Source organism: Grammomys surdaster, unplaced genomic scaffold (genome assembly GCF_004785775.1).
Source record: "Grammomys surdaster isolate TR1022 unplaced genomic scaffold, NIH_TR_1.0 125179, whole genome shotgun sequence".
In the NCBI taxonomy this organism is placed as follows: domain Eukaryota; kingdom Metazoa; phylum Chordata; class Mammalia; order Rodentia; family Muridae; genus Grammomys; species Grammomys surdaster.
The window spans coordinates 485997-509955 of record NW_021620071.1 but is presented as its reverse complement, the minus strand read 5'-3'; the positions used below and the strand labels follow the sequence as shown (position 1 = coordinate 509955).

Here is a 23959-nt window from a genome sequence, read left to right as displayed (position 1 = left end):
AGTCTCCTTTCCCAGTCAGCATTAGTCAGAGGTCATGCTGTAAACCTTCAGGAGGGGGTTGGGCAGGGAGTGACTGGTGGCACTCTGCCACATTCTATCTGTCCTGAATGTGATGAATAGGAACTCAGAGAAGGCACCAGGAAGTCCTGCTGGTTTACAAGGCTTCCCAGACAGTTGCCAACTCCCAGGAAGACTGACAAGACAGACACTCCCTAAGAGCCATAAAGCAGAGTTGTCCTGACTGAAGGGGGGAGGGATGAAGGCAGAAAGCAAAGCTTTGAGTGTGAGTCTGGTCTTCAAGGGCTAAGAACAAGCTCAAGGAAAGGAAAAGTGCCACACTGAGCCTCTGCAGCCTTCCTGGACACTCTTAACTTTGAGAGAGGAGCAGCAGAATCATCCCCAAAGCCTCAGACACAAATACCTTGTAACATAACAACATTTATTCCCCTCAGGATAAAACAGTTGATCTGCTTCACAGCAGCCTCCTTTAGGACACATGGCAAAATAAAATGGGGTTCAACTGCAGGCCAGGTCACCAGTGTTTTTCTATACTTCTAGGAGTGGAAAGTGCCCTGGCCATGGAGAACAGTGGTAAAATTACTCTGAATGAACAACAATCAGGTCCTTTTTGGTATAAGAGCAATATGTGTAATAGGGCCAAAATGATGATCTATAAGCCATGGAAGAAAACTGGGGAAGTAGAAGGGAATAAACCTAAGTACCAGAGGGACAGGCTGGACTCCAAGGAAGCAATAAGCATGGGTCAAGTAGAAGCCAGCTGCAGGCAGGAAAAACCAAACCTTTACTCCTCCTTCTTGTCTGAGGGACCACGTACTGATGCCTGGGAAAGGAAAAAACCCCAAAGAATGAAGTTAGTAGGGCCTGGGCCTACCCCTTTGGCCTCTAGTACTATGCCCCCAAGCACTTGGTTCCCCACTCCTGATAATGACAAGTACCTAGGCAAGCAAGGTGCCTTAACCTCAATAATACCCTAAAGCTTGCCAGCCTATCCCACCCACTAGGGAAGACCCTTGACCTAATGCCAAGGGAGGGCTGGCAGTTAGAGGAGTCCACTGCAGCTCTCTTTTACTGCAATGGGAGCAGAATCAAGACCTCCTCCAGAGCACACAGTGGGTTAGTCCCAATTTAGGGCCTTTTCACAATTGTATACCTTCCAGTTAAAACCCAAATCCTTGGGGGTTTGGAGATAGCATCTGCCATAAAAGCATGAAGACCCAGGTTCAATCCCAAAACACAAAAAAAGCTAGTTATAGTAGAGCATACTTGTAATCTCAGAGCTGGGGAGGCAGATCAGTTAGATTCCTATAGCTAGGTAGCAAGTCTACTTTGTAAGCTCTAGGCAAATGAGATATCCGGTCTCATAAAATAAAATGGATAGCTTTTGAGGAGTGATACCCAAGGTTATCCTCTGGTGTCCATTATACATGTATAGACATGTATGTGCATGGACACACAGACCCAATCCCCAAGTCCTGCCCAGATAGCCTGGTATGTGGGGCTGGCCCCTTCCTCCTACCCACTACCTGACGTAAACCAAACAAATCTAGGGATCTTTACTTGGCTCCTTCTACTCACCTTCCTGACCAAGCTTCCAGCCATATCTGGAGTTGTGAGCCTAGCCTGAAAATTCAGATCAACAACTAATACCTTGAACCTTGCAGGTTTTAGCCCACCATCTAGTACCATGCCACATACCCTGCAGGAAGGGTTCTGACAGCTGGGTCTGCTCTAAGCTTACACTCAGAAACAAAGGAGGCAACAGGCTCCTTAGTACTCTAGGAATTGTGATGTAGGACCCTGACCCTAACCTGCACCTACAGATAGGGAAACACTGACCTGCAGCTTGGCATGCTCTTCTAGCAGACGGTCATATTCTTTGGTAAGGCCCTCAGACTGCTTCTGCATAGCCAGAGCCTCGTTTTCAGCTTTCTCAAGTTCTAACAACAACGAAAATGAATACAGGAAGTCAAAAGATTATCTAAGGAAAAAAAAACCCTACCTGCTTAAAACATGGGAAACTGATGCAAAAGAGGTTATATAGAGAAGGTTCCAATGTTTGTCAATGTTTTTGCCTTTATAAACCACTAGAGGAGAGTTGTAAGGAAGGGAAAACCCAACAGCTAGATGGAATAAAAAGTCAGCACCAGCCCCCTTAGTCCTTTAAATGGAGGGACACTAACGAATGGTTCCCAGAAGGGGCAACCTTAACTGGCTGGCAGTGAAAGGCAATGAGCAAAATCCCAGCATCAAGACCCCTAGTGACATTGGCCAACAATTACAGTGCTGAATGCATCTGGAATTAATCTAGGAGTGAGGAGGGAAAAAGAAGGGGGAAAGGGAGGGTGGATCACACAAATTCTTCCAGACACTTTTTTGTTCTTGGCTCCAAGGCATTTTGGGCCTCCCTACTGCCTGCCTGTCTTAAAGAGAAACCACCAGTGAGCACTACTAAAGTATGCACAGCAGCTGTTAGGCCTTCTCAAAGGCCTACTCTCAAATCACTGAGATGCTCTAGCAGTGAACTTGTTTGATCACATTTGGGCGTGAAGGTGCAGAGTACTATGTGTTTGCTTCCACCCAACTCTTGAGCTTTCACATGAAGTGGGCTATTAATATTTGATCCATGGGGGCATCAATGGACACTGGACCTTCTGGATATAACAGGACAGCCATCCTCACTTTTCTTGGTGCTGGCAAGCTCATCTTTTAGCTTCTTCAGGTCATTCTTCAGGCTCTTGTTCTCCTCTAACTTCTTTTCAGTACTCCCAACATCCAACTTGTCTCCATCCTCAGCAGCTCCCTAGGGAAAGTGCCAAGCACCTGGGTTATTCAGAAGGAAGTGAAGCTGAAGACAGAGACAGTGTACTCACATACATGAAATAAATTTTTAAAAAATCTTTTAAAAAAAAAGAAGGAAGTGAAGGTGAAATTCCAGACCAGTGTACTCCATAGAACTCTGATTTCTCAAGCTACTTCGAGCAATTACTGGCCCTTTTGGAAATATCAAGACAAAACTAGGCCACTACAGAGCTCCCAGGCACAGACCAGGGATATAGCTAGCTGCTGAGGAAAGAAGCACCTGCTGCAAGCTTATTCACAGGATATACACTTTGCCTACCCAGGCCCCTAGACCTACCTTCGCACAAGTAAAGTTCAATGGCTCTGTGTTTACCCATCTAACCAGTAACTCAAGTTGCTGTCACCTGGAACTCTCGGCCCAGATAACCTAAAGAACCACGCCTATTCTTTCTCTTCCCTGACTCTTGCAGCTCACTGCAGCCAATGACTCCAAAATTTGTTTATATCCAACTGCACCCCACCAATCTCTAAATCATCACTCTCCTTCACAGCTTGGCTTACAACTACACGTCTTCTGACAGGCCAACAAATTGGTCTCTGCTTCTTCCCTAATACCAAGGAATCCATTAGTCCCATGTTCATAAAGGGTTGCAACTAACAACTAACTTCTAAAGAATAAGGGTCTTCTTCAGCACAGATCTCTGTTCCTAAAGAGTCATTCTCATAAGACAAAACAAAACAAACTGCCTCTGGAAAGAGCATATGGAGGTAACAATGGTAATACCCTCTTCCTCTACTGTGACCTCATAAATGAAGAGAAGGCACCAGAGTCATCCTGGATCCTTCCAATAGACACACCCTACCCACTAAAAACTCTTTCGTTAGGGACCAGCATTCTCACACAGGCTCTAGCCTAATAGTAACTACTGTGGATTCTTAGAGATGTAGCACTAGCACTGTGGTTCTGGTCACCAAGGCTAATGCTACTCTTCTAAGCAAGCAGTTTTGTTAAGTGCCCTGGAACAGGCATCAGGCATTTTTTCTTCCATTTTCCCCAGGCATGTACTTCGCCTGACTTCAAGTACTGTGGCTAGATTTTTCCTACTCAGGCTATAAGGGCAAACTTACCTTCTTTAGCTGATCATTCTCCTCCATGTATTTCTTGGCTGCCTCGCTGGCACTTTCTGCCTGCTTTTTAAAGGCTTCATTGGAGGCCAACAGTGTGGCCTGCTGGGAGATGAGAGTCACCAGGCGTCTAAGCAGGCTGCAATTGTTTACAAAAAGAAGGGAAAAGTGAGACGCTTGAGAGCAAAGGGCCTGGCAAGAACTCTTCTTGGCTGTTACCTGCCTACCCTGCCTCCAGCCTAGACCTGGCAACACAAAGTGGAGCCCAGGAACTGGCCTCTGCCACCACTACCCCGGCCCAAACAGCTGCATTGAACAATGGGAAGTATCTCAGGGAGGGATCAGAAGCAGCACACACAGGCACAGCCTAGCCATATAGCAATAGATCTTGGAACACCGGCACTTTCCAAGTGATGGCCTAGATGTGCTAGACAAGCCTCAGCACTGTTTTCCTTCTTGCGAGGCCAGGCTTGCCTCCCTAGGAGAACAATGTTAAGATAAATTTGGACACTTCCAACATGCCAAGTGAATTCCTCATAGCTACTTCATGAGGTAGTTACCAACTGCTATTCACTCTCATTTGACCAAAAAAAAAAAAAAAAAAAAAAAAAAAAGGTTCAGCAGGGTGAAGCAATGTGTCTAAGTTAAAGAAATGTCTAGCAGCCAGAAATACGCATAGCTATAATTCCCACTCCTATCTACTGGACTCCAAAACCTACACTGGGAAACATAATCTCTCAGCTTCCAGATTCCAACATGAGTAAAAAAAAAAACTTCTTCACCTCTAAATTGCCTTCCCAAACGTATTTTACAACCAGGTGGGACAATGTTATCTGTTATATAATAGCATTCAAACTGAGGTTGTCATCAAGTACTTGGGACACAGAAAAAAAGAATCAAGACACAGATACCTGTTGCCTATTTCAAACAGCTATAAAGGTAAACAGGTAAGCAGGTAGGAATAAGCACTGGACCCTGAACAATAGACTAAATGAACAGAGAGAGGACAGAAGGACTTGCTACAGCCTTGAGAAAGGTACTGCTCAGGCAGCCAAGAAAGGGGAGTACTTGCCCACATGTCTTGGAAAATCTAGCCACAGTACTTGAAGTCAGGCAAAGTACATGCCTGGGGAAAATGGAAGAAAAAATGCCTGATGCTTCTTCCAGGGCACTTAACAAAACTGCTTGCTTAGAAAAGTAGCAGTAACCTTAGTGGTCTGCTCCAGGACTGGCCTCTCTAGTCCCATCATGCATTGTCATTCCCATCTGTAGCCTGGGCAGTCAAGGGAACCAAAAGCACAGAACAGGTAAGCTCTCTTCTCAGCCTCAGTCCAAGATCTGAAGGGCTCTAAGTAGAACCCTTTTTGGAAATGCACATGTGGAATAGAGTGACACTATGGGTCCTGCTTTGGGGAAAAGCTCCCAGGGGTCCCTGGTGGCACAGAGAGAGCCAAGCTGTTGATTCCTGGCATGAGAAGAGAGTTTCCAGTGACATGTGCTCTCTAAAATTAGCAGGCCAGACCTCGTGGCCTAGAGCTCAGGTTTCCCTGCCTCAGCCCAGAGCTGCCCACCAGCCTGCCCCCACACTGGGCTAGAGTCCTGAAAGTAGAAGCTACCAAGCACCCAAGCAGCCAACAAAAAGTCATAGGCATGACACACAGTGGCCAGAAACTAGAGAAATACCAGTAAGAAAGGCAAGTGTGACTAGCCCCAACTCCCAGCACAGAAGCTTCCTGGTTCCTGAATAGGTCCCTGTAAAGTTTAAGAGGTCCCTCCCCATAGCTAGAAATGAGGAGAGGAGCATGTGTGCCACCTGGTGGTGGAGATGGGACCCATGGGCACTGTTGGGTCCTAGCAAAGATGAATGAATAAACCAAGACTTGCCACCCCTACCTGGCCAGGCAAATGGCTGCTATGGAGTGTCCATAGCTATCACCCCAGCTACCAAGGGAAGCCAGCCAGCTGGTAGATGACGGCCACAATCAGAAAGGTAGTCCCATCAGGAACGACAGTCTCAGTGTAACAATTCTGTTCAGTGCTATCGTAGGCCGTCCTCAGATATTGTGAACTAGGGTTTCCTGGATGGTCCAGAATACTCACAAAATACAGCATCCACAAAAATCCAAGCCCAAGACCCTGAACAGTGTCTGCTCACAATTCTGACGTTTGATTTGCAGCCATTAACAAGACAATCACATTGCCAATCTGAACCTGATTTTTTCTTCCTGTGGCCAACTGTCATGGATATTTTTTCCACCTCCCTCCCAGGGTACCCTAGTTGGCCACCAAGGGCAAACACTCTAATGGCACCTCCAACACATACACTGACAGTTCTTTCATACTACCTATGTTGGAGGTAGGCCTCTAATCCATCCAGGGCTGATTGTGGGTCATTTGCTTGCCATTTCCACTTAACTCCGTCTTCTTTCCTTTCCTGCCTTTGCCCTCTAACTGCCTCAACCTTCAACCATTTATTTGAGTTTTCAGAGGATGTGGACTCTGTAACATATGCTGCTACTGACAAGTTGGTTTTAAGAGATCTTTCATCTGGTATACTCTTCCTCAGGTGTCTACTCTGCAGTCTGTATTTTCTTCCAGCTAGCTTTATTGCTTAAAGGGTTTATGTGCCACCAGACTCAAAACAACCTACTAAACATCAGATTCTGATGTTACACAAACACTCCAAACAAAGCCTGCCAAGATGAGTCTTCCCTTACTCCAACAGAACCAGCTATCAAGTATATCTCTGCGGTAGAGGCACTGTTCTCCTTGTCCCTTACCACAAGTCACTATCAATATTTTCCTTGTCAACTCTAGAGAAGATGCTCTCTACTCATCTCATGGTCAGTGCCTAGTGCTTCCTCCCTGCTGGCATCTGTAGAGTTCCCATCCACTGCAGAGCTGACAAATTTGACTGGTTGTTCCTCTGGTTGAGCCACTGTGTGGGAGTAATGCAAAGCTTTCACTATCCCTAGAACATGCCTATTTCTACATATTAGACACTATGTCCATCCTAGCCACCTCAACCATCACCTCCCTTGGGAAAGCCTTTTCTGTTGGGGAGGTGCCCTCTAGTGTTCCCACAGCAGCCCCCGATACACCACAAGCTCTTGTATTCACTTTCTCAGGATATTCAGTCATCTGATTGTCCTATCAGGCTACAAAGACCTTTAGGCTGGGCCCTACACATGTCATCTCTACTCCCCCAGACTAGGTACAATGAAAAGAAACCTTCCAGGTGACCTAATTTCACTCCTGGAACAGGGAACACTCCCTGACAAGTGAAGGAGTATGTTTGAGGCTGCCTGTCAGGTCCAAGCCTGCCCCCTTTCTCTTGCTAAACTCATGTCTGGCACTAGAGACTGGGGGTGGGGCATAAGCTGATATAGCACTCATCACCCTATCTAACAGAAGACACAAAAGAAAGCAGCAGGAGGGTGCTGGCTCAGACTCTGTCAGTGAGCAAGCTTAACTTGTGGCTGAAGTGGCAGCTGAAAAGCCATATGGGAAACTTGATTCACTACCTCAAGCTGATGAGACCCAAGCTCTGGTTTCTACCCCAAACCTTAGGGACCTGGCAAGCCAGGTTAAGCCTTTCCTAGTGTTCTGGCCAGCATTTGCCAGCCCAAGAAATCAGTTTCTGGAACATTTTACTGCTTTCTCACTTAAATAGTCTCTCAAGCACTCTCTCCATTGTTTTCTATATGGTATTTGTCAGGCCTCTAAAACTGAGTGAGGCATATGGTAAACAGAAACAAGCTTCAGAACTGCCATACTCTAATCCAAAAACACAAGAGCCTACAGAAATCATAAATGACCACTTCATGGCCTTTATTCCTGCATAGATAGCATCGATCTCTGTTTTATCTCCTAAAGATTTATCCAAGATTAACTTTTTATACCTATTCACTTAAAAAGCATAGGCGAGGCCGGATGGTGGTGGTACATACCTGTAAATCCCAGCACTGAGTTCTAGGCCAGCCTGGTCTACAGAGCGAGTTCCAAGAAAACCAGGGCTACATAGAGAAACCCTGACTTGAAATACATACGAACAAAACAAAAACTAACAAAGCATAGGTAAAAACCTAATAGCTAAAGAAAGTTCCTAAAGATCTAGAGTAGTCACTGACACAACAGTTCAGGGTTCATATAAACTGAATCCAAGCACAGATACAAAGCCCCAAAACAAAACTTAACAGAATACAGATATATCCTTGGCAGACAAATATCTGAACTCAACTTGGCATTCTTGGTAAAGAGTTGTCATGCTTTTATAAAAAGGCTGAGCACACAAGAGAAGGCAGGAGAAATTGAATCAATTTCTCTCTCTCTCTCTCTCTCTCTCTCTCTCTCTCTCTCTCTCTCTCTCTCTCTCTCTCTCCCTCCCTCTCTCCCTCTCCCCCTCCCTCTCTCTCTCCCTCTCCCTCTCCCTCTCTCTCTCTCTCTCTCTCCTTTAAGAAACAGGTCAAGCACATTAAGTAAAGAGACATGGCTTCACAGGCACTTTTCACCCATGTGCCCCAGTGAGCATACAGGAAGAGAAAAACAAGAACAAGTGGGAGAAGGAACAAGTCCCAATTGAAAGGTTCCACGATGTGATCCAGAACAGCCTCAGCTGAGAAGACACCCCCTACAGACATAAGTTGTATACACTAGCCCAGCTATACATCTGCCCCATGTCAAGTAAGACTTTGGTGCCACCTGCTGACTTTATGCTGTCACAACTTAGGAAAGTCCTACAGTATGGCCATAGACTTGGGACTCTCTGTGAATATGCCTCAACTATTGGAAGAAAAGATGAGGTGGCTACCCTGTCAAGGAATCACAACTAGGAGATGCTCAGGCAAGACTTCAAGGTAATACAAAGTGGTAGTTCTGGGGGTTCCACTGCCCTCTCAGTAGTCATTAAAATAAGGAAGAGCCAGACATGCTCAAGAAAAGGGGGTATAAATACTCAAGGTTATCCAAAGAGACCTACATGGCTGACTCATGACAGAGAGTAGTACATGAGAGACTCCTGGGATCACAGAATCAAGGATCTATGTATGTCAAATCTCTATGCCCAAAGAGACAAGTCAGAAAGATCCTATGGCTTGGCCACAGTAAACAAACTAGACAGAACAAGGCTACAGAAGAGGCTTTTCTGCCAGTGGACACAAAGAGTAACAGTGACTCTTCTGTGGTAGTGATCATAAGGGTACAGGAAGAGGGGCTTAGATAAGAGTAATACCCACAGGCTATGTCATGAGTACAGTTTCAGATTTGAAAAGGAGAGTTCTGGAGGCTACTGAGGAAGAATATGAAAGTTTGTTAACACTGCTTAAGATGGTGACAATGGCAACTATGTAATTCTGTGTTTTCCATTAAAATTGCACAAGACACAGAGGATGAGGCAGGACACTGTACCCTCTGTTCCTGGGTTCATTGACAGGGTTAAAGTAGTAGTTTTCGAGCATAGTACATAACACAGGGGAGAAAAAACCCAAGAAATAAGAAAGTGGTGGTCCATGTCTTATGTAAACAGGTGGTAGAAGCAGGCCAACTCCATGGGTTCTGAATTTGCCTAGCAGAAATCATCCCCCACAGGCAAGTTGTACCTGGCTCTCTTACCACTAGCATTCCATCTTCCCAGCTTCCCTCTCTTTTGGAGCTCCTAAACCTCCTCCTCTTTCTGGAATATACTCGATCCTGACTGTCTGCGCCCAATCCAGCTTGCCTGCCCTGTCTTCTCAGCCACAACGCCTCAGTATGCTCTGAGCCATCTCTCCAGCCCCAAATCTTATCTCTTTAAAAAAAAAGAAAAATGAGGGCTGGAGAGATGGCTCAGTGGTTAAGAGCACTGACTGTTCTTCCCCGGAGTTCAAGTCCCAGAAACCACATGGTGGCTCACAACCATCTGTAATGGGTTCCAATGCCTTCTTCTGGTATGTCTGAAGACAGCTACAGTGTACTTATGTGCATAAAATAAATGTTCTTTTTTAAAAAGAAAAATGTACCTAAGTTTGGAGGGGCTTATATACAAGAGGACATGTAGACCAAAAACAAAGGCATTTTACTATTAGGGCCAACCAACACTGTTGGCAGATTCAAGAACATACTTCTAGAAGAAAGCAGGAAGACTACTAGCAGTCTAAAGTTAGTCTAGCTCAAATAAGGTAAACAATTAATTAATTCAAAGTTCAGAAACATCCCTAATATTACCTGTAGGTATTTCTGAGAATAAGAGAACAAGAGAGGTTGATATTTCTCTAATTATCTGTGTTTCTTTTAAAAAATGATGTCAAGGGCCTTACATATGCTAGACTCTTAACTCTAAACATATTCCACGGCCTGAAGTTTCTGGATGTTTCTCCCCCAATATTCATATTCTCTCTCTCCCTCTGTCCCCCTGCCCCATGTATGTGTAAAATCCTGCACACCAGTAAAGGTCAAGGAAGAACATGTGATGTCCTGCTCTATCACTCTATCATGTCTTCCCTTGAGACAGAGTCTTTCAATGAACCTGGAGCTAGGTTGGCAGCCAGCAAGCCTCAGTGAATCCTCCTGTCTCTACTGGCTCAGAGCAGTTTAGTTATAAGCCTACTTAACTAACATGCTTAGCTCTTTACATAACTGATGATTTGAACTCAGGTCCTCATATTTAAAAAAGAAAGGATCACCGGGCAGTGGTGGCGTACACCTTTAATCCCAGCACTTGGGAGGCAGAGGCAGGCGGATTTCTGAGTTCGAGGCCAGCCTGGTCTACAAAATGAGTTCCAGGACAGCCAGGGCTATACAGAGAAACTCTGTCTCAAAAAAACAAACAAACAAAAAAAGATAGGAGCAACTGATGAACCTACACTGATCCTTGGGATTGCTGCATCTTTTTATAAGATGTGGCACAAAACACCCACCCCCACCCCGTGACTAGATGGAGTCACAGAAGGGTACTATAGGCACAACAAGGCAGCTGGCACATAGCTCACAGTGGCTCTCTGAGCAAGATGTTAAATCAGCTATTTGTCTTGCCTTATATGCTTGTCAAAGGAAAAGAAGTAAACAGTAGTTATCAACAGAATTATAGTATTCCACCCCAAGTATCACTCTGAGAATACTGGATGATATAAAATCTACTTTCATCTGAAGCTACCCATTTAGATTAGAAAGAATTGCATTTGTCAACTTAAAAATGGTCCTACTGTTTGATCTCTTTCGTAGAATACACAAGTCCTTGGGTTTCATCCTCAGCAGACAGGGAATAAAAACAGAATTGTACACCCAAAAGTGAGGTTTTTTGTTTGTTTGTTTGTTTTGTTTTTTGAGACAGGGTTTCTCTGTGTAGTCCTGGCTGTCCTGGAACTCACTCTGTAGTAGGCTGGCCTCGAACTCAGAAATCCGCCTGCCTCCGCCTCCCAAGTGCTGGGATTAAAGGCGTGCACCACCACCGCCTGGCAAAAGTGAGGTTTTTACTACACATTCATGTACTAACAGTTTGTTCAACAATATACCACATATAACAAGGCTTTGCTGAAATTATAATTTAACTTTTGCCTATAGTAAATACACAGTTGAAACAGAAAAGGAAACTGTACATTAGAGCTGCAGAATTCATAGTGAAGGGTTTAGCAGAAGTTTTTACAGATTTCAGTAAGTTACTTAAAAACAAACAAATGACAAAAAAAAATTATAGGGCTGGAGGTTATAGATTAGAGACAGAGTAAATATCCAGTGTGTAAGAGGCTCTGGGTTCAATCCCCAGCACTGAAAAAAAAAAAAATTGAAAACATAGACCTCAACCTCCAAAAGGTTTCCACTAAGAGGGAGAAATATTCATAGTGTATATTTTGCTTACAAGCAAATATATGATGAAAATACATACAAAGTAAATCACAATGGGCACGTTTATCAACCCAATTATACTTCCTTAAGAAGAAGATGAAGCTTAAAGATACCTGAAAAGATAATACTGTGATCACAGGAGATGACAATTCCATGTGTGCTACTACCCCTGAAAAATCTTGTAGTAGGATAAGGTGTAGGGGTAAAAAAATGGCAATTCTGATGATTCTGACCATACACAGCCTTGGGCTGATTCTGTTTATCTTGGTTTTAACAAAAAATTTAAAATGTAAAAAAAATGAATCTTATTAATAAAGATATTTTGTGCAACTATCCAATGGGTTGTGTTTATACTGTCTATAAAAAGTAAAAATCTTAAATTTAAAAGCAGCCTACCCGCACAGTGTTTATAAAGTTTATAGTATGGTATTCCTTCACACTCACCTCTCAGCCCCTCTTGCCACCTCACCCAGAGCAATAGCCTATACTGCAAGCTACAATCATGCCCCATAAGGATACAGTGAGTTTTAGTTTTGTGTACCTTTCTCTTTCATTAACTTATTTATGTATGAATGTGTTTTCTATTTATATGCATGTGTACATGACTTTATATTGAACTCAAATCTTGCCATTCTAGTCATTTCCCATCCACCCTCTCCCACTTGGCAACTGGGAAGTAAGCATGTTTGTTGCCTTCCAACATTTATCCCATTCTGCAGCTCCTCAAGGATCAGTAGGAGTTCCATCATAAACTGATCATATAGTTTCTGGATATAATTTCATCATGCCTAAAGGAAGTTAAATTGTTTAGAGAAGCTTGGCATTTTGGTAGAGCCTTACAAGAAAGTTTCATTCTGTCCTCCAACTCTTTACTTAACATAGCCATGTAAAGCCTGCTTTCTGCCCAGTTCTTTTCATGCAGAATTAACAGGTTTTCACACTCCATATACTGTGTTTGTGTATGTACATTAGAGATGTCACCTAGGGCCTTGCGCACACACTAGACACTCTGTCACTGAGCTATATACACCCACTAGCCCCATCCCCACCATATTTTTTAAAAATACTCTATATATTTAGGGTATGTGTCAACCTCTCCCAACATTCTCATTTCTTGACTTTCCTAAATTTGAAGATACTATGCTTTAAGGTGATTAAACATATTACTTTAAACCAAGCAGGCTAACAGGTACCTAATAATCCCAGCTACTCAGGAGGTTGAAGCAGAGGAATGGTAAATCTGAAAACAAGCCCAGGTAACTTGGTGATATCTCATTTCAAAAGCAAAGAGTTCTAGAGAGATGGTTTGGTGGTTTGGAGTACCTGCTCTTACAGAGGACATGGATATAATTCCCAGCACCTATATAGTGTCTTACAACCATTCATAACCCCAGTACTAGAGAATCTAACCAGAGGTGTACATATGGTACACATACATGCATGTAGGCTAAACATTCATATACATAAAATAAATAAATCTAAAAAGAAAATTTTTACGTAAAGCAAAAGATATAGCTCAGTAGTACAATGCATGCCTAGTATGTAAGAGGCCCTGGGTTCAAGCCCTGGTACCACAAAAATATTTAACACTTACATGGAAATAAACATACATATATACATATATATACACATATATACATATACACATAAACATACACACACACACACATATATATAAATATAATCTTTAAAATGTCTCAGAGTTGAAAGTGAATGTAGTACCAAAGCATAACGTGGTTTGGATTTGTGGAGCTCTAAGTTGTACATACATACAGTGATGACTCTACACACTAAAACACTAAGGAGATATAAAAGTAGACACACACACACCCTTATTTGCCTCCACTTTTCACTGTCCTCAACTGGGATCCAGAAAATCCAAGATTATCTGGCCTCACTGTTTTCTGGAAAGCTAAAATCTGAATAGGTAGTCATACTATTGCATAATGAAGTACAACACACCAGATGATTAAGACGGTAAAAATTCCCTTAAACAGTAAATCTTGAGTCTTTTGGCCCAGAGCCAGGTGGGAATTCACACTCTCATGGTTCCACTGTCTGAATAGTCTCTAAAATTCATGTGTTGAGTTAAATTTCCATTGTGGTAATACTACGAGGTAGAGCCTATTGGAAAATCATTAAGCTTTGAGGGGTTCTGTCCTCATAAATGGATTAGTATCTTATTAAGGTTCACAGGAAACTAATTTGGGCTTTTTATGCTGTTATCATGTAAGAATAAGAACAGTGTTCTTCCCCTCCAGATAATGCAGCATCAAGGTATCATTTCAGAAGCAGAAAACAGCCCCTACTAGATACCAAGCCTGTCCAAGCGTTGACATGACAGACCCTAGAATACTAGTTTATATTCCCAGCCTTTTTTTTTTTTTTTTTTTTTTTTTGATTTTTCGAGACAGGGTTTCTCTGTATAGTCCTGGCTGTCCTGGAACTCACTCTGTAGACCAGGCTGGCCTCGAACTCAGAAATCCGCCTGCCTCTGCCTCCCAAGTGCTGGGATTAAAGGTGTGTGCCGTGCACCACCACTGCCTGGCTTTATTCCCAGCCTATTACTGATATCTTCTTAATACCGTCACCTGCCCTGGCCTGAGCATATATGTCTGTCTACTTCTCTGCTAGGCCCTTGGATCAAATAGACCCATGGGTGAAAATGGAAACAGAAAACAAGAGTTCTGACTCTAATAGGCATTTTCTACTCATTTGATCTTACCCAATTAGCCATGTTTGTAGTCTTGGCTGAGGCTCTCTATTTTGCAAGTATTGTTGAGAAATATTCAAGGCACCATAGGTCACAACACGCTCTTAAATACAAATTTACACTAGGGAAGGCCCTGAGGACTAGGCCAGTTTTAATCCAATCATGCTACTTCTGCTCACTTTACCCAACTCAGTACCCCATATATAAAAGACCCCAAACCAGTTAGTCCCTTATAAGATGAGGTCCAAAGACCCTTTCCCAGAGAGAAAGCTTTGCCACTTCAATCTACAAGCAAACAGGGCACATACATTTGACCTACCACAAAATGTGGTAAGATGGGAGTCTTTTGCCAAGCATAATAGCTTTAATTTCATCATTTGGGAGGCAGAGGCAGGTGGATTTTAATGAGTTTAAGGCCAGCCTTGTTTACATAATGAGTTCCAGGGCATCCAATAATGCATACATTGAGAGTCTCTCTCTCAAAAAAAAAAAAAAATCCAGTAGAGTCTTCTGGAATTTGTTCTTACCCCCTACCCCTACCCCCACCCTTGCTGCCTCTGGAGGTCAGAGGGCAATTGTGTGGTTTATCAAACACAAAGAGGTCTTTGGGCCCAGGCCACACAGAAGAATTAAAGCCACAGAAAAAGTCCAAACACAGCTCTATATCCTTGGCTAGCCCAGGGCTTCCTCCACAAGCTCCAATCTCTCCCTACTCACAAGGACAGCAGCAAGGAAAAGCCAGCAATATAGAGATTCCTCTGAGCACGGAAAAGCTTCATGTGGAAGTGCTCCATGGCACCTGGATTGTTCTGGAGGTTGACCTTTTCCGTCACATCATCGTATTTCCGGATCTCACGTACAGCATCTATGGTAGAGCAGAGATGGGCATTTGGATATCACTTTGACAAGGAAAACAGGTAGGAAGATAAGCCAGACTCTAATCCTTCAAATCCATCTTCTTCATTAGTACTAATTCTATACACACCCTTTATGGGAGGCTTTATCAAAAGTTGCCAAAACATTTTCCTCTTAACTGTTTACAGATCAAGCCACACCCTACTCTAGTTAGATCATGTGTGTGCACTATACTTCAAGATGCTCTTCAAGGTTGAAGCACTGCTGGTAATGGGGACAGATTCCCTTTCATATGATGCTCTTTTGCTACTTGTCCTCTGAACCTCTGCATGCACACTATGGCATGCATGTGTTCCCCATCCCTGATAAACTGTAATTAAAGTCTGTAAAGACAAATTCATGCTTATCAAAAATTCAAACAACAAAATTATAAAAAAGAAAAAAAACTCTTAATAGTCACCTATGGCTGGGTATCTATATATGTAAATACAGAGCTTTCAGATTTAAAGTCAATTGTCACACCACACTATGCTATCTGCTTTGTAACATACATTTGTCACTGAAATTATCTTCAATCTGTGTTTTCTGTCAATCTTTTTCACAGCACGCTACAAATTTAGAGCAAAAGAATTTTCCTTTATATCCCCTGGAGTCTACCATAAGGCACATTACAGAAAGTCTGTTGAGTAAGTAACCTCTGCTCCCACAAGAGCCACTCTCAGATGCATAATGATCTGGCTTAATAATACATGTCCTCAGAATATTTGATCTGTAATGCAGAAATGGAACCTTAGTGTATCTACTAATCTCTCCTATCCCTTACCTCAAGAAAGTGTTCTAGAGGTTTGGTGGCACACACCTTTAATCCCAGTACTTGGGAGGTAGAGGCAGGCAGATCTGAGTTTGAAGCCAACCTGGTCTATACAGGGAGTTCCACGTCAGCCAAGGCTATACAATGAAACACTATTACACAATGAAACAGTATCTCCCACTGACAACACAACAAAAAAGGAACATTTTTTAAAAAAAAATATCAGTAAATAAAAATCTACCTTAAGAGCTGGGGATAGTCTCGAAAAACCAAACCAAACCAAAAAAAAAAAAAAAAAAAAAGAGCTGGGGATAGTGGTATATACTTATAAAACACAGGCCTTTGAGAGACTGAGGCATGAGGGTCACAACTTAGTAGCTAGCCAGAGCTACAAGATAAGACCCTGCCTCAAACAATTAACAAAATCTACCTGAAGGTTTTTTTTTAACACACTTCCATGTGAGACAAGCAAGATATCATTGTCTGGGTATTGTTCAGTTTGTCATTTCTAGTTTGAGACTACACAACAATGTGCCTGCCCTCTTAATATCTTTGCATTAAATCTGTGCCATGAAGCACTCTCAAATGCTACCAGTAGGATCATAAACAGGTATAACACACCTGGAAGAAAATAAAAACATTCATACCCTCAGGTTCAGCTTTAGTATAATTATGGGAGAATCTGATTCCTTATTTAAAAAGAATTCAAATGCTATCAAATAATGTCTAAGGTACAATAAGTAGAAAAAGTATCATCCAAAGCATACAGAAAAAGTACCATCCAAAGCATACATATGACTCCAGGTTGTAAATATTTCAACATATAACTAAGTTTTCATGACAGTTATCTATGCGATTATGTTATAAGGGATTGTGTTTAATTTTTGTGTTTAAAAAATATGCATTATTTTCATAATTAGAAAACAAGCTAAAAAATATTTTGTGTTTTTTTTTTACATTGTTACTTATATTTAGAAATCCCATCATTTCTTGTCAAATAACCAAGAGGAGATTTGGAATGAGAGACGCTTGTGTACTATCAACTCAAAAACAACAGCAGAACCCAGCTTTTCCTCTCAGGTCTTAGTTAACAGGAGTAAACCTACCCCTGTTTACCTCTATCTCTCCCAGAAAGATCTGATCTAGGTTCCTCCCAGTGAGGAAGGGCTCTGGCTGATGATGCCCACTATCTTCACAGTACTGTTATCAATCAGCACCTCTATCTGTAGGTAGGTGTGTAGACATTTTTTCTAGGTAATGCTTTTTAAATTATCTTTATGCATTCACATGTGTATTTGTGTGTGAATACAGATACAAATGTGTCTGAGGACATCTGTGGAAAGAAATCAGAGGACAACCTCAAGTATCAGTCCTTGCCTTCTGCCTTGTTTGAGATAGGACCTGCCAAGTCTCCAGAGATTCTTCTATCTCTCTGTAGGAGTTCTGGGATTGTAGAGGCTCACATCCAACATCTGGCTTTCTATATGGGGTCTGGAAATTTGAAATCAAGTCCTCATACTTGCACAGCAAGTGCTTTTATCCACAGAGCCAGCCATCTTTCTAGCATCCTAGATTATGCTTCTAAGACTAAAGAAGTAGGAAGTTACCAGTAATCAGAACCATATTCATCCCTAGAATTCCCAAGCTGACACCTGCAGATCTCCAAAAACAATCAAGTTCTTGGCAGTCAACTAGTAGCTTCTACATAAGTCTCTCTCTGGCCCAATAAAATGTACTAGGAAATCAAAGACTCTTTTGGCTCTAGTTAGGGGACGGGGCAAGACTGACAAAATAATCCCAACATGTGCCTTGACTCTACATTTCTTGTTTCTATCTCAACTCAAAAGCAAGCATATAAAACAATTAAAAAAATAACTTGTGCTGGGCGGTGGTGGCCTTTAATCCCAGCACTTGGGAGGCAGAGGCAGGCAGATTTCTGAGTTTGAGGCCAGCCTGGTCTACAGAGTGAGTTCCAGGACAGCCAGGGCTATACAGAGAAACACTGTCTCAAAAAAAACAAACAAAAAAAATAACTTGTATAGCCTGGCATTTCATAAAGTTCAACTCTAAGCAAGACCTGCTTCCCATCGGCTCCTATCCCAGAAGTTGCTTAGACCCTAAGTGGAAAAAGCTGCCTCTTGGAATCTTGTTAAAAGCATTTAAAAAGGTTATGTGAGTAGCTGTCATCCAACAGCTGTGCCTGAGAACCTACAGGCCACATCTTGGCTGTTCAGAGAAGTTCTGCCTGTACAAATTCCATCAAACATTAAAGGAAACATTAAAAGGAAATGTCCAATACTGCAGCTAGTGGATGCACAACATTAACCCACATTCTATTCTGCTGTGTTTCTGCTAGGAACTTGAAGGAAGGAGTGCTCTATGTCTAAGTGGACATCACATCTCTGAAACAGGATTCAGTATTTCACAGCAGACTCAAGGAAAGAGGAAGTAGTCCAAGTAGGGAAACATACTTATTGCTTACTATAGCAAAACAATAAACACCCAACAGCCAGGCAATAGCTTTACTAGTTCCTTGTCTCTATATGAGCCCACTACCACCTCACTATAAAATGTTCCCCTTCTATCTTTTTTGTTTTTTGAGACAGGGTCTTTCTATGTTGCCCTGGCTATCTGGAACTTTCTATGTAAACCAAGCTGGCCTCACACTTAGAAAGATCCAAGCAGCCAATGGTGGCACACATCTTTAATTCCAGAACTCAGAAGGCAGAGACAGGTAGTTCTCTGTAAGTTTGAAGCCAGCCTAGTCTACAGATTGAGTTCCACAACAGCCAGGGCTACATAGCGAAACACTGCTTTGAAAATCAAAACAAAAAACAAAACACCCAACTCACAAAGATTCACTTGCTATAATGTCATATACCACCACTCGTCTCCCTCCATCCTGATACCACCTATCAAAGCTGCAGCCTGCCCTCTGATCCATTTATCTTTCAAAGCCATGTGGATATGCATATTAATGCTAGAGGTATAAAACTATACAACTTAAAGACCTGGAAAGACTTTACATCTGTGCACATGCAGAATAGTCTCAGAACCCTGTCTCCAAGACATACAAAGTTTCAAACACCTAGTTTATTACCATACTTTAAGATAAGACAGAACCCATCTTCCAACTAGGCTATTTACTTGGTTGTTTAGTTCCGTACTTGGAAGCCCTGTGTCCACAGGCATGCTGGTACATATATATAACCCTAGTACTCAACTTACTGAGCCAGGAGGATCAAGAGTTTAATGCCAAGCCAGGTAGTGGTGGTATACATCTTTAATCCAAGCACTTAGGAGGCAGAGGCACGTGGATCTCTGAGTCTGAGGCCAGCCTGGTGTACAGAGTGAGTTCTAGGAGAATCAAGACAGAGAAACCCTGTCTCAGAAAAAGTTTAATGACAACCTAGACTACAGAGTGAGACTTTCTCTCAAAAGAAAAAACAAACAAACTCAAGTGTCTTTTTTTTTGGTTTGGTTTTTCCAGACAGGGTTTCTCTGTGTAGCCCTGGCTGTCCTGGAACTCACTCTGTAGACCAGGCTAGTCTTGAACTCTCGAACTCAGAAATCCGCCTGCATCTGCCTCCCAAGTGCTGGGATTAAAGGCGTGCGCCACCACCGCCCAGCTCAAGTGTCTTTTTTAAGATGAACAAAAGCAGCCAGGCACACACCTTTTTAATCCCAGAACTCAGAAGGCAGCAGCTAAATCTCTATAAATTCAGGGCCAGCCTGGTCTACAGAACAAGTTCCATGAGAGCCAGGGCCACACAGAGAGACTGTCTCAAAAAAAAAAAAGATAAATAAAAGTAAAAGACAAAATAATTTCTAAAAAAGAAGCCTGATGTCAGTTTTCAAGGGAGAAGACCATACTACTATCTACATGACTAATAAGCAGCACTATTTGGATCAGGGTCACAGACCAATTAGCTTCTCTTAGTATCAGTTCTAAAATAACTAGGATAGGGTACCTTGGTAACAACTGTGGTCACAAGAGTATATAAAGGCCATTGAGTATAAGTCCATATGGACTACTATAGGAGCCTCTTGAAATGAAGGTCCTGATAATAGCAAGCACTTCCTTAACAGATTATGAAAAGGGCAGAGAATGCTTATTTTCCAATGTGGCACAGATCTTTAGAAGCCATGACACAGGATCTGGTCGGGTAGCAACCTACTTACTACAGCTCACTTACCAATGACCAACAGCACAAGAATGACGATGAGAACAACAAAGAAAGTGTTGCCATAGGTCACTACCAACTCGACCAGCCGGGATTTAAAAATCTTCTGCCATCTGTGAAAGAAATGAAGACAAATATTGAAGAAAATGAACTTTTGCAATCCAAACCTTAGGCAAAATGAAAGGACAACTTGGTACTCTTCTGCAGTGTCCAAGAGGCCCCACACAAAATCAGTCTCAGCTACTGCTTATGTCTTTCCTATTTATTAAGTTCAGGAGTATTTAGAAAAAGATTTTTGTGCATGTACAGAAACACCTGGAAAGTCAGCCTTAAAAAAACACTGGGAGTTTCCAGTAAGGGTAACTTTTCATCATACTTCCCTTTGTAGTAGATGAAATGCCTGCTACAAATATGGTTTTGAGAAAGAGTCTCACTATGTAGATCTGGCTGTCCAGTAACTCACTATGTAGATCAGGCTAGCCTCAAGCTCACAAATATCCACCTGCTTCTGTCAATGCTAGGATTAAAGAAGTATACCACCATGCCTGGCTTCCCTTTGTCTAAAATGTGACAATCATTTTTTGTTTGGTCTAGACTCCTACCACCCTAGGTTATGAAAAGGAATCTACACTCTCTGTCATTTCTATGAACAAATAGTTAAAATATAGTTCTCTAAAGAGCCTTCGGAAGGAGTTCCATACTGCTAAAAATCAGTAAGCTAGGCTGATCATGGTGGTACATGCCCTTTAATCCCATCACTTGAAAGGCAGAGGCAGGTGGATTTCTGTGAGTTGGAGGCCAAACTGGGTCTACACTGCTAGTCCCAAGCCTACATAATGAGATCAGATGCAAAGTTAAAAATCAGCAGTTGATTTGTTAGAAACATGACGTGACATGATTCTGAATTTACATTTAGTGTTTTAAGTTGGTCTTAATTAGTCTCCCCTTCGTGCTTTTTTCAATTTTTCTATATGTTGGTGTCTATATGTATATACATGTTTGTGCCTGTGCATGAGTATGTGGGCCTTAAGTGGGTATCTTCTCCAATCATTCTCTACTTTTGTTTCCAATGGTCTCACTGATTCAGCTAGACTGGCTAGAATCCTCCTGATCTTTGCCTCTACCACACTCTATTACAGAAGTGTGTCACCATGTCCTGATTTTACATGAGTGATAGAGATCAAACTCAGATCTTTAGTTTATGCTTGTTCAGCAAGCACTTTACTTACAGAGGCAGTTCCCTAATCCTTTTCCTTTTCAGACAGGGTCTCATGTAGCTCAAGCAAACCTCAAATTTGCTATGTAGCCAAGATAGGCCTTGAACTCCTAAACCTGCCTTCACCTTCTAAGTGGTGGAACAAAGTTAGTTGTCCTAGAGAGTAGTTCCACCAGGGTTTTGGTCTCTATTTCCTGTGAATTAAATGTCAATGTGGGTCTTAGCAAGAAAATTCTTAGTTATTACTAGCTATGGTGATTGTATAACATCCTAATTTAAATAGGAATAGTGTTAATGTACTACAAATGATTTAAAAATTAATATCTAAATAACTTTTAGCAAATCCTGTTTTTTATTAAAAGAGAATATAACTTCATCCTTCATAGGCTAAGTAATGCTCATGAACCTACTAAGCAGCGCCACCAGTAGGAGCTAGTTAGGAGGTCAAAAGTCAGCAAATCAGCAACAATGTAAGCCAATGGTGCAAGTATTCTAGTTTCCACACAACTATCCCCCACAGCCCTGAGGCCCAAGGGTATGAAAGAGAATATTACTCAAAAAAGTTGAAGACAGATCTTCCTCTACAAAGACCAGAAGACAGTGTGCACAGGAAAGCAACTAAAAAGGTGACGAAGCAAAACAGTGTTTAAGATTGGTGACTAAAAAAAAATCATACTCCTGCCACCCTTACTCAAGACAGGTTTTTACGTGTTTCCATGTAGCCTCAATTTCAGGGTCCACCAATTCTACACACAGAAACTACAAGGTTCAGGGTTTGATAGCATCCTCCTCATATTCTTGCTTTGTTGCTCCACTAGCCATACCTTTTGGGAGAAATGAAGGGAATGCACAGAAGCAACACAGCAAAGACTTCTGCATAGAGGAAGGTGGCAACAGCAGTCCACTGCAGACTCATCCTGTGATTAAAAGTTTCCAACAGAGGGATGGGAGCTTGTTTCCTGACAGAACACAGAAAAAAAAACAGGAGGAACCATGAGAGCTGGAAAGTCACTGACATCTAATTCAGGGACCCTGGAGAGGCTGAGGCTGCTACACTGCTTGAGAGCTTTTGAAACCCTGGTTGAAATAGGACTTAACCCAACAGCAGATATTTGACCAATGATGCTAACCAGCTAATAAACTTCCCTTGACTGGGACAGTTACTTGTGACCCTCCAGCAAGTGTGTTACTATGACTAAGTATTTTTGTTGATGATTCCTTTCCCCGGGCGAGTCCAAGAGACTCTTAGACATGTTTAACTAAGAAAATGTTTCTCATAAGAACAGGAGAACCTTCTCTGCACCGGTCAGGCTCCCTTCCAAGACTAGATGCCTCTGCTGCAGGAGCTACATGTCTTTCAGTCGCTGCTACAGTGTGACTGGGATTACTGCAGTGTTCATACACGTATCTTCTGCAAACCCCACCGCCTAACCCTCTGAACAATAAAGAAGGCCCATTTTCTCCAACGCTTATGAGGGGCAGATAAACCTAGCAGCCTCCAGCCTCCTAAAGCTGCTTTTTGAGAACTAGACAGGCTTTCCGAATGCTCACACGAATGCACAAGGTGTAAGGCATCCACATACTCTCAAAAGGCCCACAAGAGCGACTCCTAGAGGTCGGGAATCCAGACCAAAAGCAAATACAGGTCTCCACAGAGCACATCAAGGCCTTACCGGGAGAAAGTTCCAGAACCAGAGAAAGTTTCTCCCGAAGCCAAAAGAGACCTCCCTGCATCCCTAGTAAGCCACAATGCCCAAGTCCATCGCGTCAGGTGGCCTTCGAGGAGCTGGGCCAACCTGGGCAGCTCTTTCAGGTGGGACTTCTCCACTGGCCCCTGTCCTCGCGCCCCCTAGAGTCGCGCTCCACCTGCCTCCACAACATCTCTCTGCATGATCCTGACCTAAACTCCCAAGTCAGCCCGGATCCCTACACTTCCCAGAACCCAAAGTCTTTCTGGGATGCTCGCCTGATACTCCCTCATGAAGGGACTGGGGGGAACTTCGGTGGTCCGAAAGTCAGCCAGGCATGCGGACCCAACTTACCGAGTTTCAGCCCACGCGCACGCCCCAACCGAACTACCAAACTCTCACCAATGCTCAGGTCCGCCCCCTAGCCCACAGCCGGAAACCGGAAACGCGCGTCGGGCCCCGCCTACAAGTCATCCTGAGGCCCCCTAACGGCTCCGCCCATTGTCGTTTCCCGCCCCGCCCTTAGGCGCGGCCTGTTGCCAAGGTCTTGAAGTAGAGGCTGGCGGCTGATGGCCAACTGCCTCGCCTCTGACACTTCGGACACTTCGGTGGAGCTTTGAAGAGCCTTGGCGGGAAGGCTAGGACCATTTCTCTAGACTACGTGGACATGCTTCGTCTCTGTAGTCGGAGATAGGGAGGGGCCCAGCGGTAGAGAGAGAACAGGGTGGG

The 23959-nt window shown here is 42.9% G+C and overlaps 1 protein-coding gene across 1 annotated transcript; it reads right to left on the bottom strand.

The window, feature by feature from the left end:
• Window positions 1-418: 418 nt before the first annotated feature.
• On the bottom strand, window positions 419-23690 carry Bcap31 (B cell receptor associated protein 31). Its single transcript, XM_028785323.1, has 8 exons — window positions 23585-23690; window positions 22367-22501; window positions 20339-20439; window positions 15194-15341; window positions 3949-4084; window positions 2701-2821; window positions 1858-1958; window positions 419-841 (listed from the first exon to the last, which is right to left on the bottom strand). Exons 2-8 carry the CDS (start codon window positions 22456-22458, stop codon window positions 803-805), a joined length of 738 nt encoding a protein of 245 aa, XP_028641156.1. The 5' UTR covers window positions 22459-22501; window positions 23585-23690; the 3' UTR covers window positions 419-802.
• Between the last annotated feature and the right edge of the window lie 269 nt (window positions 23691-23959).

Bases quoted from the DNA above. Each gene is read 5' to 3' on its own strand.
- Bcap31 (XM_028785323.1), bottom strand. From the start codon at position 22,458: ATGAGTCTGCAGTGGACTGCTGTTGCCACCTTCCTCTATGCAGAAGTC. The intron at 1,959-2,700 runs GTGAGGATGGCT...CGTTGTTGTTAG, and splicing joins GCTTGCCAGCACCAAGAAAA to AACTTGAGAAAGCTGAAAAC. The intron at 842-1,857 runs GTCAGTGTTTCC...TTCCTTTCCCAG, and splicing joins AAGAGCATGCCAAGCTGCAG to GCATCAGTACGTGGTCCCTC.